The 20,385-nt window shown below is 45.3% G+C and overlaps 1 protein-coding gene across 4 annotated transcripts in view; it reads right to left on the bottom strand.

Moving 5' to 3' along the window:
• MGRN1 (mahogunin ring finger 1) overlaps positions 1-20,385 on the bottom strand; it is a 47,808-nt gene that overhangs the window by 14,558 nt on the left and 12,865 nt on the right. For all 4 annotated transcript variants that reach the window (XM_048961375.1, XM_048961376.1, XM_048961377.1 and 1 more), the window contains exons 5-8: positions 10,968-11,085; positions 6,940-7,006; positions 3,765-3,817; positions 838-885 (exon numbers count right to left, since the gene is read on the bottom strand). In XM_048961375.1, coding sequence (XP_048817332.1) covers positions 838-885; positions 3,765-3,817; positions 6,940-7,006; positions 10,968-11,085 — 286 coding nt within the window. The remainder of the gene's footprint in view (positions 1-837; positions 886-3,764; positions 3,818-6,939; positions 7,007-10,967; positions 11,086-20,385) is intronic.

Raw genomic sequence — 20,385 nt, 5'->3', positions numbered from 1 at the left:
TCAATCTTGATAAGGCTTTGCACAGTTTCTGTGCATTGCACCACACTGGACCAGGCTAAAAGAGGGCTACAAATCCCTAACATTTTGTTTGCCATTCTTCCTTCTTGCCTTGCCCTCCTCATGTGTGCAGTCTGTATAAGCTAGAGTCACAGAACAACGGTGTCTGTGCCTGCTCAAGTCCCAGGATACTCACAGGGGACGGGCAGGTTGGGCCAAAAGGTTTCAATCCATGGGATTTCTCCAGAGATACTACAGACACAAAAAGGAAGCTCATGCAGGGAGAAGATACACATAAAATCCCTTATTATTTTCACATCCACATATGTGGAAACCTAACAGTAATCAACCTCTACGTAGGACATGAGTGAGCAAAGATATCCTTCCACAGCACAAAACACAGAACCTAAAGCAACCAGGCAGTGTGGACACACAGATGTGGCTCACGTTACTTAACATCCACAGTCCTTAAGCTCATTTACACAAACCTAATTTACACACACCTACACAGAGATCAAAACATCAGCACTGCGGTCCCAATTTCATAAAAGCACCAAATATCTGTGAGGCAGCAATATATAAAGAAGACTGAATTTATACAGTGCCTGACTTGCAGAGAAGAATAAACAGGCTTGCATGACTGCACTGCCATGTTTGTTCCCCCAACACACACAGTACACAACATCCAGCCCAACACTAACCCACTTTGCTGGTGCTATCTGAGCTAAGTAGCCAAGCTGTCAGGCCTTTGGTGAACTAATATCAAAGCTTCCCACCAGGTACCACTGAGTGTTTCTGGCACACAAATACAACTTTAATCAGCAACAAACAAGTACTTACAATCTGCTTCTGTTTTAATGGCTTCACGGAGAAACTGCCATCGACATGCTAGGAGGAAAAAAAATAAAAAAGAAACACATTAAACAGACAAAATGTACAAAAATTAAAGCAGGTTAATGATCAGTTGTCATCTCTTAGCTAAGGGAAAAGTGGCATGTGTACTCTAACCTGAACACCAACCGCTCCCAGCAGGCAGTGGAACAGGGCATCAGTGTGCTCCTTGTTCACTGCAGCACAGAGGCAGATGGAGCTGGCTCCAGTTATTAGCCTCTTGGCTCAAGTGGGTCAGAGCATGCACAGAAATCCATTGGCACACTGCATGCTTTCAGGGTGCAGCCAGTCCAGCTGGGTGCAAACATTTCTTCAACAAATGCAGCAATAATTGGCAGGAGGTATTTGTTAACTCCCTAGGTAACATCCAGAGTCAGAGCCATTCTCGAGGCTGGAGCCCCAGGAGAGCAGGGGGTGGCACAAGGCTGAGAGCAAGGCTTGGCCACTGGCTGCAGTCAGAAACATGTACTCTGCCTCAGCACCCCTAGCACGTCATTGGCATGGCTGCAGCAGGCACGACTGTACCAATTCTGTGTGTACCTGGTGTCAGAATTAGCATCAGGAATAATGTGCCAGTTCTATTTTCTCCCTCATCCCCAAGTGCCAACTGATGTGAATCAAACCAACTCCTCTGCCAGAGTATTGAGAGCACGGAAGGAGACTGAGGGGAAACTCCAACAAGGCCTACTGCTGCGAGCAGCTGCAGACACGCATCTGTTTGCTGGAGGAGTTTCAGAAGGAAGGCACAAAAATGTTACACCAGAAGACAAAACAGTACTGTTTTCCAGGCAAACACAACGTGCCAAGTTTCTGACCTTGGAAAAGCTACAAAGTCAGACACTGTGCAGTGTCAAGGTTACTGTTCTGCCCTTAAAGAGGCACACCGACAGCGAGCTGCTGAGGCTGCTGACCTGCCTGTCCTCCAAACATACTTTGCTGATCAGCAGCAGTGATTATTAGCAAAAACCTCCTCCAGATTGATATACCTACACTTCAAAAGCTGCAATTATTCTAAGGACAGGAGGAGAAAGAACTCTGTAAGCACTTTGCCCTCTGACCTTTAAAAAATTTTTTTTATCTTGTTTTAAGCATTCAGCTGGAAGATCAGAAGTCAGGAGTGGCCTCAGTGGCACCTCCCTCTCAGAGCACACACAGACTGGGAAAAGAAGGGAAGCAGATTCAGCCTTTGAGCTGGACACAAGGCATGAGCCAGCATTGATGGAACGGCCTGAGCAGCTTTAGTCGGTTCCCAATTCAGTTGTTCAGCTTCCTGAGCACTCAGGGGACATCTGCCATCACCTTTATGTATCCAGACAGCTCAGAAGCTCTGCACAGTACATGGAAATTATCTATAATTCTTGAAAGCCTGCTTCCACAGCTGGAGTGGTTAAGCTACTTTCCTCATGAGCCGGAAGTTTCCAACGCTTCACTTCTGCCCTCACATTAACACACTCCCAATACACACCAGATCACTCTGCAGGGCTTGGCACTGCCCTTCCTTCCCCAAAGCCAGCTGCATGACTGTGTTCTCAGGGTTTGCAGCTGTATGGGACCCAGAAAACACCGTAACAGCTCTAACAATCTCCAGCATATTTAACATGCACTGGAAGATGTAGCACTTTATGCTATCAGTCACAGCCTAGGTGCCATTTACAACTATGGGAACTAAGCTTGTTCCATTGGAAGGTATCTCAGGGAAAGACATTTCTACAAGGCACAGTTACCAAGCGCTAGGATTCTGCAGTGCAGTCTCACCAAGATGACAGCAGGACTCCAAACTCTACAGCCTTTCCCAAGGACCTGCTGCCACACTGTCCTCCCCCAGGTGCTGCCAAGCAATGACTGAGGGATTCCAGAGACTTTTTGATCTTTCCAGCTCATCTGGACAAGGCAATTAGAAGAACAGTCCCAGAAGTGCTGCAGCTGCCCATCTCATTTCTCACAGATCTAATTGTCCACAGTAAGTCCAACGCATACCGAGCTAACAACAAAACAAACCTCAAGCATCTTCCAACCACAGGGCTTCCTGAGGACTGACTGTGCTGCCCAGGCCCTCTGACTCAGAATATCACCATCTACACTATCCACCTAGGATAAGTCCTGGCAACTTACTCCTGCTTACTTCTGGACATGGCAGGGATGGCGCAGACTGAGGAGAAGTCAGCCCACATGCCAGCCTGGAAGCAGGAAGTTCTAACAGCACAGCACTAATGCTGCTCTCTTCAACATGCCCAACTCTACTCCAGCAACATTTGCCTCATCTTAGGATGTCACTACACGTCACTTGCCCAGGACATATGTCCAGACACAACATAAAGTAGTTAGGAATCTTGTAAATGCTTTCAAGGTACAGTCATCATGTGAAGAGACTCCAATCAAAGCTTGTGCTCAGCCTCCCTGCATTGGCAATGCTCAGGTCAGCTACTATCAAAGAAAAGTGAAGCCTTTATGGACGATGTACCCTGAGCCATAAAAGGGCTTGGTGCTAAGCATAAGGTAAGGCCAAACAAAGGTGCAGCAGGCTCTGGACACAGCAAATCCAGTTTTGTAAACTGACCACAAGGCCCTGGAAAGCTGCACACTAGCAGCCTTGGTCAACATCTACCACTCTCAAACATCACAGGTACCACGGCACACCCTCTCCCCACACACAGGAAACACCAGCTACAATTAGCTGACTGACCAGCTCAGGTACAAACAGTGATTACACACTGCCCAGCAGTTGCTGCAAGCTATTATTTGTTCTCCAGTGCCACTCCTGAACTCTAGTTTCATGCCAGGACCCCACTGTGCTAAGTGATATATCAACACAAACTAATGACCCGTGGAAATATTTACATATACAGTGATAAGGACGGAAAAGAGAAGTCATTTACCTTTTCAAATGCAGCCAGAAGAACATGGGCATGGCCTGTCACCTCAACCACCACTGCAGAAAGACAGAACGCTCCTGGTTAAACATTGAAAGCAGCACAAGCATGACATCACCGTGAGCTGAATTTGAGTCAGATTTTAGAATTTGCACTTTTTAAACAGATACCACCTTCACCTCCTTTTGCAGTTTAAAAGAAGGAAGACCTGGGGGCCCGCAGACCAGTCAGCTTCACCTCAGTCTGTGGGAACGTGATGCAACAGCTCATCCTGGAAATCATTTCCAGGCACATGAAGGGGAAGGAAATTGTCAGGAGTAGTCAGCATGGATTCAACAATTATCAGGCCTGACCAACCTGATAAGCTTCTCTAATGACCAGCCTGATGGATGAGAGGAGCAGTGCGTGCTGTCCCGCAGGACTTCGGTGAGGCTTTTGACACTGTCCCTTATAAGATACCCATAAGGAAGCTGCTAAAACACAGGATGCATAAGAAACACTAAAACAAACAGTTCAATGGCATTTTGCTCTCTCTCTGTATTCTTGGCTGTAGTTACCTGAATTTACCACAGAGAAACAAATCTATCAGTTTTAACAGCAGCTGGCAGCCCTTCCAGCCCCAGTACTTACTACTTTATTACAGTCTAATCCTACATGCTTGTAGAACCTTTATTTCTCATATGTCTGGACAGCAAAACATCTCTGTCCAGTTATCAGATCTTTTTTTCCCCAGTGACAAATATCCCATCCTCCTCTTCCAAATCAGAGGCCCCCTTCTTAATCCAACAGCATTCACAAGGGGCCAACAGAGGTTTCTGTATGCTGCATCCATGACTCTACCATCAAAAAAGGCCACAGGGAAACATAGGTGCTAAACAGAGGAAACCAAGGCACAATCCTGACTCAAGAATCCACAGTTCTGTTCAGCTCCAATTGTCTACATTTTGTCTAACTACAATCACTCTGTGGAAATGGGAGTCTTGGAGGAATCTCCAAAGGAAGGAAAGGTTGCCACCACCCAGCCCTGCCTGGAATACCAGTGCTGTGGTCAGCACATGCAGAAGAGCAGATAGGCAGCTCTATGAGCTCTGTGCCAGAATGTAAACAGCTGAAGAAAATGACTCCTGTGATGTCTAAAAAGGGATGGGAGCTTGATAGATTCTTTGGGGGCCCCATGAACAACAAAGGCAAAACAGGAACCATTCACTGGGCTGTGGCACAGAGACCATGTTTGGAAACAGCAGTCTCTGGAACAGGAGTCCAGGGCTGCAGATATGCTAAGATAGCCAAGAATGGTCACAGCAATGAGGATGTGCTCAGGAACACAGTGGTATCCAGAACAGAGGGCTAGAACTGGGATTTCACCTGCATGCTCCCTCCCTGCCAGACAAGGGCAGCCTGTTCCAGATCACTGAGTAAATGAAACGCAGGACCCTCACTGCAGTCTGAACAGCCGAAGAAGAGATAACAGACACAGCTTCCCTTCATATGCTGTTCATTCAAGCAGCACATATGGCTGAGCAGCACAGCACCTTCCATCCCCTAAGGATTTCTGCACCTTTACTGAGAGCAGTTCCACCAGCAGGAATGAAGAGTGCTAGCGCTGCAAGCTTACATTCTTCAAGGAGCACAAACATCTCCCTGGCAGAAATCAGTCCAAACCAACATCTTGCTGACTGCTATTTTAATTTCCCATTCAATTTTATTCATTGCAAGTAGTCACAAACTAGCTGCCATTTCCCAGATACTCCAAACACACAAGTCTAGCTCCTGCCCATCTCATCAATAAAAAAGAACCAGAACACACAGCAATTTCTCCCAATCTTGTTCAAGTGTCACATATTTTTGTGGTGATATTCTATCCAGGAGAGGATTTAAAAGAAATTGTGTTTCCAGGCTATTAATATAGATGACAGTTCACTGCTGGCTAAGAGCTGACATATTATATGCATAAATGTATGCTTCCCATGCTGCCTCCTGTTCTATTTTTGGTCTTTCTCAATATGTCTGACATAAGAAAGTAGAAATACATTGGCAAAAGTTCAACAAGTAGTGGAAGTTGGTTTTTTATCCGCGGTCAGGATATATACATCAATATTATTAACAGCACCTGAAATCAGTAAAAACAGATGCACTCTAAAAACAATTTATTTTCTGTTGCACTACGCTGTGTTGGTCACACTTTAAATTGCTTCCTCCAGTTCTGTTTGCTTGGAGGACTGTAAAATAATGCAGTGAACTTCTTTCACACAGGAAGCAGAGCACACGAACTGCAATAAACAATACAATCTAAAAGGGATTTTTTCCTTTCTGATTTTTCTTCAGTTTGGGGCCAAAAGTTGCAAAAAGCAGAAGGGGAATGCTGGTCCTGCTGAGCACAACAGCCATCAGCTGTAGGGAACATGTGACTTTCTTGTGCCCCTTCCATCACCAACGCTCAGAATGAGTGCAAACACACAGAGCCCAAAAGCACACACACCCAAAGGAAAACACAGCACAAGGTGATTAACAATCTAAACATTTACTGCCCACTCTTCTCTAAAAGGGCAGCGTGCTTTAAATGTAACCAGCAGTATTATTTACCATCAAAAGTCATGCTCTTTTATTAATATCATTCAACTTCCTTTGGGAAAAAGAATGTAATTTTAAAGTGCTGAATTAATTTGTCTGTGGTTGAACAGTGGCCTGAGGATTTAAAAGCCCTTTCTTTTCTTCTGAGAGTTCCTCAGCCCTACAGACAGCTCTAGCTTTCACAAGGATGATTCAAACCTCAAAGAGGTAGAAGATACAAACTCCATCCTTGTGTTACAAAACAAAGCAAACACAAAACAAAAAGAGAGAGGGAATCATTTGTTCCAGTTTGCACCAGACTCTGGTGGCAGAGCCAACACCTAACCCCAGCTATCCTAAACCCCACTCCAACACTAACTACCCGGCCAATTTTCCTGTCAAAAAATCAAGGCTACCTTTAAAAGCATATCTTTATGTAAGAGTCTGGGATTAGCTCGACTCTTAATGAAAGAAAGTGATGGTGAATTCCTGAAATAATTTCATTCTGGAAAGGCTCCCCACAACTTTGCTGCTTGTAAAATGTGTTTGCTTTTGCAGAACGAGGCATCCCATAAAGGGTCACTTAACATCCAGCCAGACAGAAGACTGAGCGAGCATATGCTGTGCTTACCATCCCCTTCATCCACCACTGCTCTGATGACCACTGGAAACACACCACGGTCCAAGTCAAAGTTCAGCTGAGGGAAAGAAACAACATCAATTTAGACAATTGACACCAGGCCTGTCTGAAGACTTGCAATAGCATTAGCAATAGAAGAATGAAGTTACAGGATACCAAGCTTTCACCTGCAAGGGCAGCAGGCTCTCCCACTAAATGCTGTGCTACCACCCCAGCTGCGCCCATGGGCCTCAGAGATATGAGGCCTCAGGAAGCACTAAAAGCAGAATTCTCTGCGTTATTTAGCCCTGATTGATAATTTAGCCCTTTCTGAGGGGTTGGAGAGGCTGTAAGGTCCACTCCAACTCAAGCCATTCCGTGACTGCAGAACAGCAGTACACATTATGTTCCCTACACCACAAAAAAACAACCCTTATTCTTATATGAAGTTCTTGAAGATGTAGAAAGAAATCTGCAAAACTTCAAGCTCACACTGCGCTTTGAAGAAACACCAGACTGATTTCCATCTCTTGGCATGTTATGAAGCTCAGGTCCCTGACCTTCTAATGGATGAGAGTGAAAATTTAAGAGTTGAGAGCTTCCTTGAGTGCAAGGAAAATAGACTAAATTTCTTCCTTTGCCTTGCACTTCATTAAAGCACTTCAAAAGCTACGTGTGATCTTATACACGCAAGAAAAATACAACCTTACAAACACTGTCCTGTGCCAGGAACAGAAGTGGCTCACATACTGGATTTCTAGTGTTTCTATTAATTACTGATTTGGTTTTCTTGTCTCATCTCTTGCCAAGAGAGAAAAAGGTGTCCTTTCACCATGGTGCTCCAGGCCTGCTTCCAGTTTCCCATGAAAGCTGAGACTCACTTCAAAGCGTCGCAGGGTCCTTCAGGTGATGCTTTGGGGCCTCCTGATCTTTCCTCACCCTCTGCACCACTGGAGCTGTGATTTCCTCCATTAAGGCTTTCAAAAGATACACCAGGAGGAAAATCTCAGCCATCGCCAAAAATGCCAAACCAGAACGCCAGATGGGATGCGAGGCAACCCTCACAGCAAGCCCTGGCAGAGCTGGAGATGGTTCCACTCTGGATGAACTACAGCTAAATGCTGATAACTGCACGTGGACATGATGTACCTTGGCATCCATCCACCAAGAGGCCTCAGCCCACTGCTCACATGGCTGCACCTCTGCTACTGGCTGCATGCACGTGCTCTGGTCTACAACTCACAGTCTCCCATGGGCTGTGTGGGAGCAGAGGCAATCCCAAGCCTACTGCTCTTCTGCCAGTAGTTGAGTGGCTCAAAGGCACACGATCTGAACGTTTTCTAGAAACAACAACTAGCTGCATTAAGCACACAACTGCTCAAATATGCATATCCCACTCTAAATGGAAAGCACGTGCTGGAAGACCTTCTGCCTTGAGCCCTGCTGTCTCCGATATTCTTCAAACCTGAGGGTTGCAGATTTTCATTCTCTGTATGATGATTCCACATTTTATTCCTCCTTCAAGTGACCATAATCTCCTTTTAAATGAGCAGAGTAACACAGAGAACATAAAAGCATCATTTAACATCTCAGTACTTGTTAGATTAAACTAATAGGGCTGCTATTTTCTATCCTGTATTTTTGAGCTATTACAGCATACCAGAGAACGAAAAACATCATTAGTTGAGGGCAGCTGATTAAGACTGCTGAAAGAAGCTTAAGGCCTTGCTTTGCTTCCTGCTCTGATTTATCACCATAACACAACAGCTACTTTTTGTCCATGAGGAAGAAAAGTCGCATCACAGTAAAGCAACCAACTGTGCTTGCTTTACCATATAAACTATTGCATTCTCAAACAAAAGGCCTCTTTAATGGCTCGTTTCCCAATCATTTTTAGGGGCTTGAAAATAACTGCCAACACAAGCCTTACACTATAGCTCACAAGCAAACCAGTGTGTTATGAAAACAAAGTAAAAAGGTGTTTTTACAAGGTTTTTATAAGGTTTTTCCACATAACAACTCAACATAACACTGTTTTCCATTCTGCTGACCAGCCAAGAACTACATCATCTCCAAGTATTAACTGAGCAAAAGCATGAAACAAATGTCTTTTTTTTTTTGACAACACCAACACTGAAGTAGGAGGGCAATTGAACACATAACTGTACACAGCTGAATGATAACAGCCAGCTGTCAGATAAAAGCACTGCATTTCAGGGGACAGTTAAGAAGATTTAGCATTTTACTGCACTGGAGAGAAAAAAAAACAACGTATACACACAGCCAAAGTGGGGAAAGAAACTTCTGAATCACAGTGCTTGTCCCACATTGCCTCAACAACCAGAGCCCCCATGAAAGCAATGAAAAAGACCAGAGGATGCAGCAGAATCAAGCGAAGGGAGCTAGAAACTTACTTTTCCACTGCATCTCCCTTCTCCTTTAAGCTGTCAAAGCTGTGACTTTAGTACTCAAATTAAAACCTTGCTGGCAGGAACAAAAGTGAAAACCAAGCTTCCCAACTATTTAAGAAAGGGATCTGAGCTCCTACTTTCCAGTTCCCTCAGATGACAGAAGGGGTTGAAAAGCAGCTCTTCCAGGCTTTTGTAGGCTGAACTTGTGAAATCATATATTGGCAGAGAAACCAGGACATCAGGAGGCCAGACTCTGCAGGCTCCTGCTAACTGGCACAGCGCTGTTACAGCACACGACTGATTCTAGTTAAAACTGCAACTCCAAGACAATAGCTATTCAATCTTTTCAAAATACATGAAAGATGACTTTTCTTTCTTTCCTTTTTCCTTTTTTTTAATCTTAATTTTTTAATAGGTAGTGTTTCCTATTAGGGTTCACATACACAATGCTCTTATACAAGCCTGAGAGAAGAAATGAGCATTGTGTTAATTTTGACCTGGGAGAAGGGTCTGCAGGAACAAGTGTATTAGCAGTAGCTACAGACCAACTCCTGTGCATGAGGAATGTCTCAGGACAGCTCTGCACAGAGGAGGGCAAACAGCAAAGCCTTTCTGCCTTGTGTAACATGCAGGGATCTTGGGCCAACATTTAGAGGCTCAAGAAGCAGAGTTACTGCCTGGACTGGAATTCTACAGAGATACCAAAATTAATAGGACTCCATAGATCTTGCTATGTAGTAAAAGCCACAGAGCTTAATTAAAACCAAACCTTCATCTGTTTGCAGTTACGGGTTAAAGAAAAATAAAAGGATGAAGGCATCCCCTTATTCGGCATTAATGAACCGGTGTGGATCTGCCCCAGGGGGGAGAATATCCCCCCACTGCACGGTACTGCTTGAGCTCATAATGCAGGACACAGCCCTTAAACAGAGTAAGTCTTATTTTTAGCAGTCTCCAAACTATTTCAATTTTTCACTCCCATCAATATAACAATTTTGGTCATACACTCCTTGTGTATATATACATGTATATATACATATATAAATTTATGAATTATCAACGTTTACTGCTGAAGTTCTTCTCACACTCTAATGAATTGTCCTTGCATGTATCCCATTCTGGAGACCACTGGAGTCTGGTCTAAATGACAAGCCAAAAAAAAAACAAAAGGGAGAGATGAAGACAGGCCCTTTCAGAATCTTTATCAGCTCTGTCCCAAAGTAACCGGGTAAGACTTAGCAAGTGAACAGGGGCACATTTGTTCCCACAAGTTCTCTGGCTGACAGGGAGAACAAGGCTGCAGAGTGTGGGTTGCTCTGGGAACAGCTCCTGTGCCAATCTCTGCTGTCTCCCTCGTACGCCAGCTGCTGGGATGCCAGCTGATCAGCGTTATCAGAAGTTGCTTCTTTCAGTTTCTTTTCTTCCCTGTTTCCCTCATCTTTTTGCCAAGTTCCCAGGCAGTGTTCATATCTGCTGCTCCCAAGGCCCTGTTTGTCTCACACCCACAAAACGTGCCGTGGCAGCTCTGAGTGCAAATCTTCCAGCCGTATCTCAGTGATACTAAACAGAGGCCAATGCTTCTGGGGCAACAGAGTTGTGGAAAGAAGGCAACGAGAAGAAAAGACTTACCTCGTCATCCTTCCAGTCTGAGAAATCAATCTTGAAAGAAGGCAGGGAGAATTGCTGGCTTACCCCTCTCTTGTAATGAACCGTCTCAGACTGCAGAGAGGGATTCTTTGTGCTGTATCTGAAGAAAGGGGTAAAAGAAGACTTGCTGTAACAAGTGATTGCTCTCTGTTAGGCTCTTATTCATTCACGCCTGTCTGCCTTCCAGGAATCACAAGTGGAAGCTCTAAGAGGCAGAGCTGGCAGGGGCTGGCAGCCATTCACTGGGAATACAAAAAGGGGAGGGGAAGGGAAGAAGGTGAGCATGGAGAGGGAAAGCAGCACAGACAGGCAAGGTCAGATTGGATCATACTGACCTGCCTGGAAACACTGCATGTCAGAGGAGCCTTGGGGTGCAGCAGCCTAGCAAAAGCTACCTTGCTAAATCAAGAGCCAAAGCAACGCTGGCTTCCCACCCAGCACACAGTTATCTTCTGCAGGAAACCCAGGAATAACGAGGACTGATATAACAGCAGCATCACACAGCAAAGCACTAAGAGCTGCCCTTTGCCTCTGCAGGACAGGACTGCAGTGAGAAACACTACATGGCATAGGGCCATTCTGGAAAGCAAGGTCCATTCAGACCAATTCCCCAGTTCTCTACTCTTCATATGCTTCCCCAGAGGTACACAGCACCAACAGCACTACAGAACCACCAAGCAGTCCTCTATGCCAGCCTCCTAGAGAAGTCACAACTCTCCCACTTACCCAAGGGCCATCAATGAAATGCAACCAAGTCCCAGCACTGCCAGGCTGGGCCAAATGCCTCTGGGAAGGGAACCAGAGCTAACATCCAGCATCTCCTGCATCCAGAACCCCCAGCACTGTCTGGCCCCCAAAACACATTTCACTACATAGAGCACAACTTACAAGGGGCTGCAGTGGCAAAACAGGGTTTTATGCCCCTTTCTGCCACGTGATCTCTGAATCATGCCAGCTCTGGCACAAAGGAGCAGGCAGTGGACTATAAAGCAGGGTGGGAACAACCAAAGCTGGTTTTACTACCACAGCCTTTGTGCTGTTGAGCTACTAACACTGTGTTCAGAGCATGTTGACAAAACAGAGAGGAAGATCCCTCGCCCAACAGGCCTACACTGCAGAAACAACAGACCTCCACAGGCCCAGTGACAGACAGGTCTAACTCCAGCTCTACAAGGAAGATGTTAACCCATCACAATAACAGGATGATGTCTCTCCTACACTAATTCTGAGTTCCAGGGTATAGCTTCATAAAGTGAGAGTTGGGAGAACACTGTCCTCCAGCCACTGCAAAGACCTCTGAGCAGTCAGAAGCTCTGGTGACTGCTCAAACTTAACTGCCACTGGCCATGATTGACCAGACAGCCTGGGACAAGTGTCACATTAGAACCAAGAGCTCTAGGTTGAGTTTTTCCTTAATTCAAGCTAGGATATCAAAGTATTCCCTGCCAATCAGCGTGGCATATTTTGCTGATAACATCTCTCAAACGATAAGGTGAACAGTGCTGTTGCCAGCCTTGTGAAGAGCACAACATCAGAAGATACAAAGGCATTGCTTTGCTGTGGACCAAATCAGTACGGAGTGCCGTCAGGTAAAGCAGTTAACAGAGCATGCACAGAAGCACAGGAAAGACCATCCTTGCTTGTAAAATGATTCTGTACTCTGGAGGACATTCAGCCATTCCAAAATGCAGACACAGTTTACAAACCACCAGCTGCATAAGCAGAAGTTGGAAAGCTCCAATTAGTATCAGCCTAAGTAGACTTTGTGTAGGAGCACAGCACATCAGAAAAGGATGGCAATGCAAAGCTCTTCTGCATCAGGCATAATGCCTTCTGGCTTCTCTGAGCAGGGAGCAGGAGGGCTCAGGGAGCTCACCTCCAGAGGTGGTGAAGCAAATGTTGTGGGAAAAGCTCAAGTTGCACAGTCAGCCAATAACTGCAGAACTGAGCATCACATCTGATGACTGTGTGTGATGTGCACACCTGAGACTTCACATCTCGTAGAAAAGACTGGGCTGCAGGATGGCAGAGGTGATTAGTGAAGACACATCTGAGCCTTAATATCGTACAAGAAGCTATTTTACACTAACGAACCTGGATGATGAAATGGGATCGATGCATGTGCACAGACTTTGTAATGGATAAGACACCACAGTCAGCACTGGCTGGAGGATGAGGAGCAGTAATAGCTGCTCTGCTTCCTACCAGAAGCTGAATGCAGCTCTTGCTTTACTTACCATAACTATTTAACACGTATCTTCTATCTTGCTTTTGGAGCTTAATTTCCTCAATCTCCCTAGCAACACCTCTGTGGCAAGGTGTACTTGGTGACTTTTTAAACACACTTTTAGCAACCCTACCACTGCATTCCCCTCTCCAAGCAGAAGGGGAAGGGAGGGCACATTTCCAGCCCCAGCTGATGCAGAGCCCAAAGATACCCTGCCCGTGCAGGAGGCTGGGTTGAACCAGGCTCCCAGCACCCACACAGCCTGTTCTAGGCCTCCCGACCTGATGTCAGTGCACAGAGCTCACAGGGATGCTGCCTGCCCTCCAGAGCTCATTAGCCAACACAGAGATTTAAAGCACAATTATTAGGATGCATTTTGCAGCTGGGCAGTAAGAACCTGGATACCAGATGATGATGGATACTTAATTCCTCTCAAACCAAGAGAAAAAAAAATAGGTTCTCCATTGGCATAATCTGCCTTTCCCTGGAAAACTGGTGTAGTTCCAGCAACCTCTGAGGATCCATGAGGAGATGGTCTTCAAGGCTTGCCACAAGATCAGCATTAAAATCTGAAAGGCCACTATGAAGATCAGGACCATCATGTGCTCTCTGCTCTTCTTGCCGAGGTAGATGCATTGATAATACATTACCCTCAAAGACTTTTCTGAACTGCTCTACAATAGTGCTGCTTTACTGGAAGCTCCGACCCCATCCTTTGCATTTAAAGCACAGTGTGGGAGAGATCAGGATGACAGATCTTTTGTATGTGAATTACAGGGAGAGCAATTGAGTGAAGTTTTATTTACTGAGTTGTCAGGCACAATGAATAGAGCATGCCTTTACCTAGCTCCTTTTGTGGCTCTCTCAAAGCTTCCCAGCTATGCAGAGAGGCACAATTCTCCCTGTGCAACTGGGAAGGAGGGGATTGACTTACCTAAGGTGACAACAAGAGAGGAACCTACTGCAACTGAAGTGCAGAGGAGAGAGTGGAGGTCAGAGATGGCCTGGATGCCTGACACAGACAGTGCTTATTGAAGAATATAAGGAATCCAAGAAACCAACTGAAATTATTCCCCAAATCTCACTCCCTGCCCTCAGCTGAGAAGCACTCCCTACCTGCATGCAGCTGCTCAGTCCACGGCTCAAACAGACCAGATTTGCTACTGGGCAACTGTAGACCTTAATTAGCTCCCAAAGCACAAGGGGCAAGATGATGTTTGCGAACCCCTGGCTAAGCTTAGTGAAGTTGCTGTTGCTACACACTCATTAGAGAAGCAAGATGAACACGCAGGGGAGTTTCCCCTCTCACTCCTCCCCAGGTCGGTGCCTGGGGAAGTTTACAGCAGGGCACCAGTCCCAGCTCTAGAGGGTACTCAGGAACCAGCTCTCCTGCTACTGCAGCGTGCAGCTGCCTGGCAAGTTCTGCATCCTCAGTGAAGGAGCCAGTCACATTCTGCTGGTGTTCAGAGGGGCCAGGAGTTGATGTGGAGCAAGTACATTGTTCCCTCTCCCTTCTATCTGCACATTTCCATTTTATCTTTGGACAGGATCTGAACAAGTCAGCTTCTGGGGAAGAGGGAAGTTGAGCAAGTGTCCCCGGTAACTCAAAGTGATTTTTTATTGATAAAAGAAACACTAACAAAATGTAAGAAGGCTGTAGCACTGGTTCACAGCCAGAGTTAGGCAAGATCCAGCACCAAGAAACTCCTACACAGTCTAGAAGTTGTGGGTGCTCAGTTGGTGCACTGCAGTCACTGCCACACACACTATTCTCCTCTTCCTCCTCACAAGATTTGGTTTCCAAGCCAGGCCAGGCAGAAACAAACACCTTACCATGCAATGAAACCCTGCCATCCAGATCCTGTTCCAGCACCTGCAGCCATCTCACTTGAGCTCATCGCAGGGAGAGCTGCACTCCTGACTCTAGCCAGGCTTCAAAGATGGCAACTTACAGCACAGCAACAGAGAAAGGCACAGAGGCCAGAACCCTTATTAAAGACAGAGGGCTTGTCTGTTCAATGAAATCTACACAATTTAGCTTTTCAGCATGTGAACTTTGTACACTACAGTCCCTTGGGGACTGGTGCCTGCATAGATCAAAGCAGGCTTTGGCTGTTAAAGCTTGTGCCTAGCAGAAAAAAGCTCTGCCTCTGATTTCTTCACATTGAAGAAATCTTCTCTGTGCAAAGAATTCATATTAATCACCACAGTCCACAGCCAAAAGCAGCATGAGCACCTTTCAAAGGCTCTGAACAGACAGACAGAGGCTATTGATTAAACAAAGGAATATGAGTGCTGCTGTCCCTCCTTCACAAGCTTTAGTGAAAACGGCCATGCGCTGAGCTACACATTTCAGTTGGATTGCATTTGGTGAGCTACCTATTCACATCTCCACATGCAGACAAAACACATCATGTACTGCAGTGTCACATCCACTTCAGTTTGGAAGACAGCGGTAGAATGTTTGTAATCTGTAGCAGACATTGCAAAACAAGCAAGGAAATTAGACCAAAAAAATTCCAGCACACCCATTTGTGCATCAGCAGCACAAACAGCATAATCCTGAAGAAGGGTGAAGACTAGCAGAGCTGACTGGTATGTTTTCATTGTTTTCTCCTTATAATAAAGAAACATAGCATCGGCAACATTACTAGGACAAGAAAGAGTACCATCTCTGTCCAAAGAGGAAGGTCTTTGTCATAAGAAAGCACTGCAAAAACTCACATCTCTCATGTCACATTTATCAGCAGCTCATGATCTGTGCACATTGCTCCTGCCCTGAGAGCTGGCTGCCTTAAGTGCTTCCAGCTGGTCTGACTCCCTCCCCTGAGGAAACATCCACTGCTGCCATGTTAGAACTGCACAACCCTTCCTGCTAGTCAGCAAGATACTCACAGCTGGAAAAGTCCTGGGGGCCCTCCCAGGAACCTAATATGTGCATATCAAGGCTGTGCCAGGAAAGGAAAGGATAGATTCACTGAGCACACAAAAAGAGAATACGTGCATCTCTTCTACCTGCTCCCAAAAGCATATTTGTCTCCTACAATAAATCTGAGGGTACAAACATACAAACCATTCACTGCAGAAAAAAGCTGGCTATAAACTGAAAGTCCTTCAAGTATTCTCTAGGAACTGTTAGCACTGCAAGCAATACAGACTATCTTATCTATAGACATCTATAATATCTTATCATTTCTCTGAGGGACAGCACAGACTTACAAGTGATCGCTAGCAAGTAGCTGACGCAGCTCACACATCTGTGTGCTTGTGCCTCCCTATGCTAAGGCAGGGATTCTCATCCCTTTCAGCCAGGTCCCATCCCAGTCATCCCTTGCACACCTCCTCTCTGGCCTGCCCTTAATCTCTGTGCTCCACAATTTGCCAAGCAGAACAAACCCAACTGCTCCCTAATCCCCAGTCTCTAAAATACCCTCCTGACCCAACACCCCCTGTTCTTCCTCCAACCAAACGTCCCGTCAGGGCAGTTTCTCAAAATGAAAGAAAATGGACACAACCACAACACATAAAACAGAGGATGACATGGACACCAAACTGTTCAGAAGCAGGTTGCCATTAATTCCATGCTGTTAAAAAGGCTCCAGACATAGATAGCTCTGGCCTGTTATGCTCTGGGTTATTCACCAGCTGCTCCACCAAGAGCTAGCATGTTTTCACCTACAGATTCTTTAAGCACACTCTACCTGGACGAGAGATACTCAGATAGTCAGAGCAGTGGTGCCCTCCAGATTTAAACTAATACCCACGTTGTTCAAGGGGCTGCTACTGTATGTGCACTAGCACCACAAAGTACTGGATATTTCCCCAGATACATACATACGCCATCTTCACACTTTATTGGTCAGCTACAACCCCATCACGGTAACAACAGCTTGCTGTGAAATTCAGAGCTCAGTAGCTCAGGACAAGAGGCAGACAGTGGTTGGGAGATGTGTTGCCAAGATCTTGGCTGGGAAGCAGTACAGCTGAACACATCTCCCAGCATCAGTACCTGGGAGTGTGCTGAACACTCTCTAAGGCAGGTCAGTACAGGCAGCATAGGCTGATGAAGCCTGCAGCTTTTAGATGGAGCCCAAGCAGTTCTATGAGGAAGACTCCTGGATTGCAGAAACGCTTCCCTCTTGTCACAGAGACTGGCTATTCATAAAGCCAGGCCCACAGACCACAGGCAAAGGTGAGCAGAAGCTTGACAACAAGCAATGCTTCATCTCACTGAGAGTCTCATCCCCTCCATCCTCCCACTCCAAATTGCATGAACATAATGATGTTCCCAGCTGCAGTTTCACAGCAGCAGAAGCACTGATGCTATCAGGTTCAGCAGTTCCTCCAGCAAAGAAGCAAGAATAACTTGCCTAGCACTTCTAAGGAGCCATGCTGCAGCCCAGGGACTAGGAGGAAATTTCTGCTTTAGAAAATGGTCCAGAAAGTTTCTCCCATTTTAGAAATCAGCATCAATTTTGAAAAGTGGAAGAAAAAAAAAAAGTGCCCTTATAACAAAGCAGTCTTCTTCCCAATTGAGTGCTGGACAGCAAGAAATGCAGTTTTGGATTTACACACAGTGCAGGGCAACTCTTGCACACATTTGTTACTTAAATGCAGGTGTCAGCACCAAGAGAAATTGAGAAAAAGAGAAAAGTACCACCTCACGTGGAGCAAAGCTGCATTCCTGCTAGTGCACTAAAAAGGCACTCTTACAGTTTACTCTACTTACAGCTTTTTCCCCACTAGAACTTGAAAATAATAAATCAAAGTAATTATAGCACTGTCCTTTCAGAACTGCTTTGCAAAGCTGAAATCAGAGCTTCAAAAGGTTTTTACTAGCAGCCAGCAAATCCAGAGAAGCAGAGATGCCTAATTTGGGCAGCTGCACTAGCCCCAAGATGTGCTTCATGAGCCACTTCCACATGGAAAAACTGCCTGGGTTGAATTAAAGCAGCTTATAAAGTCTATATTTGTATCTCACTTCCCCCAGCCCCTACTACCTACACATCTGCATGAAATCAGGATCATGCCTTCAAAAAGTTTACTGGCTTCTAGTGCAGCACCCCACACCCCATTTTTCTATAACATTTATTGTGCAAGAACTCCAGAGCAGAAATAGACAGTTCATCAATTCTATGCTATGAGGAAATTAAACTGTGATTTATTAAATAAAAGGACAGCAGTGGAAGCAAGAGCTGGATCCAAGTGCTTTGACTTTCAGCATGAAGGGTTAGTGCTCTGGGAACTGCTTCCATCCCTGAGGGCAACTCAGTCACATCAGCCACATGTGGCAAGGAAATGAGCACTGACCACAGATCCTGGTTTCATGCAGAGGCAGGTAAGGTTCTCCTTCATCACCTGAGCAGAGATCCATCTTTTGGTGAACATGGACAGGGTGGATTAAAAACTTGGTATTTAAAAATATATTTTTTAATCTGAAGTTGACAGTTATGTTACCTTTCATAAACTGTACCTAGGAATTCAATTTAACAAGCAATTAGGTAATTCATGTTTGTGGCATAAGCTTTAAAAAACAGATGGCAGACCAAGAGGAAGCCACTGGCTTAATTGGTATGAAATTTCAGTAAAACAGCATCCTTTTAAGTGAACCAGAAACTGTGTTTTCCACCTCCAATCAATGGGCAGAGTTTTGAGAGGACAGAGTTCCTAGTTACAGAAATGCAGAGTCCAGAAACAATAAGTTCTATGCAGTAGCTACAATAGCAAATCCACCCTGGCCACGGAGGCCTTCAGCTCTCCCCATCAGCCCATAACAGTTTCCCTCTTGGGATGAAAACCAAGGAATGCTCTGCAAGGCAGCACAAGGGAAACTAGCTGCCTGTCCACGCTGTACCTGTATTAGGAAAAGAGGACTTCAATCTCCAAGGTTGCCATTCCAGCACTTGACTAGCACTAAATTCACAGGAAACCTAAGGACCTAAGAGACAGAACATGGAAACTTCATCAGGATTTCTAAGGCATCCTGCTGCATTCTATTTAGATTCAGTTTCTCAGAGCTGGAGGGATTTTCTGAGTTTGTCAGGAGGGATTTTTCAATCACTTAAAAGGATCAAATTAATTAACTTAATTAACTAAGCAGTCACAATCTTCAACAGAAAAGAGGGGCCTAACAAAATCCTGGACCAGGACATCCTCCAGTTTGGAAGAAAGCACATCTGGATGGGAGCACTGAAGGTGTCTCATTTCTAAAGCCACCTTATTCTGAGCATCACTGAGATGTTTATACTTTGTATAAAGCACATGAGCCACTTTATGGCTTGTCACACGTCTTTCTCCCTGCTGAAACCTGTACAGATCACTTAAATAAGCCATGACTTTACCCCCAAATCAAGAGCACAACAGCAGAAGCCATCAGCACTATGTGCACAGAGCTCCTGATCAGCCAAAAGCCTCTACTAGAAAAAGCCAAGAGCTTTTGCAGCCTTTACCCATAGAACAAGAAGAACTTTTTGTTCCATGCTTGCTGAAGTCTGCAGTCATGTACCAGCAGCTCAAGTGTGCCCAGTGCACACAAGGAAGAGCAAGTTTCAGCCACCACAGCCCTCAGTGAAGAGAGGAAATTTTTGTAATCTTAGAGGACAGGCACACAGTGTTGATTGGAATGGTTTAAATGTGCTCACTTAGATAAAAAGGCTTTGAAATCTGCAGAGATACATCACTGCAACGAAATATGTGAGGAAGATTCCACAGATCACACCCTGACCACTCTTTTTACAGCGAGCCAAAGGTTAGTCTGTACCTGACAGAAAACATACAGGCAGGGTTTCTGGGCAGAAAATGTTCCTGACAGCCATTTTACAATACCCTGTTTTGAGGTAGTCATTTACCCCCAGATGGGACTTTGGATAGGTTTCAGTTCCTCACGGACTCACATGTACTCGTCAAGCTGAACTTCTCTTTGGTGGCCCAGATGCTCCCACCCCAGGGAACAGAAAAATCTATCCAGTGGTGTGATCTGGAAAAACAGATCGTATTTGAAGAGCAGGGTATTTGCTTCTGAAATGTTGTAAATCATCTTGCTGAAAAAGCACACAGCTGTGAGTTCCTCTCCTTTGTTGCACACAAAATGGTTTCCCCACATCCAAAAGACAAACCAATGTGGGAACAAGAGAGGAAATTGGTTTTGCGGGGGAAGGAAGTGAAAGCAATATT

Source organism: Lagopus muta, chromosome 15, assembly GCF_023343835.1.
Source record: "Lagopus muta isolate bLagMut1 chromosome 15, bLagMut1 primary, whole genome shotgun sequence".
NCBI classification, from domain to species: Eukaryota; Metazoa; Chordata; class Aves; order Galliformes; family Phasianidae; genus Lagopus; species Lagopus muta.
This window is presented reverse-complemented; position numbering and strand designations above follow the sequence as displayed.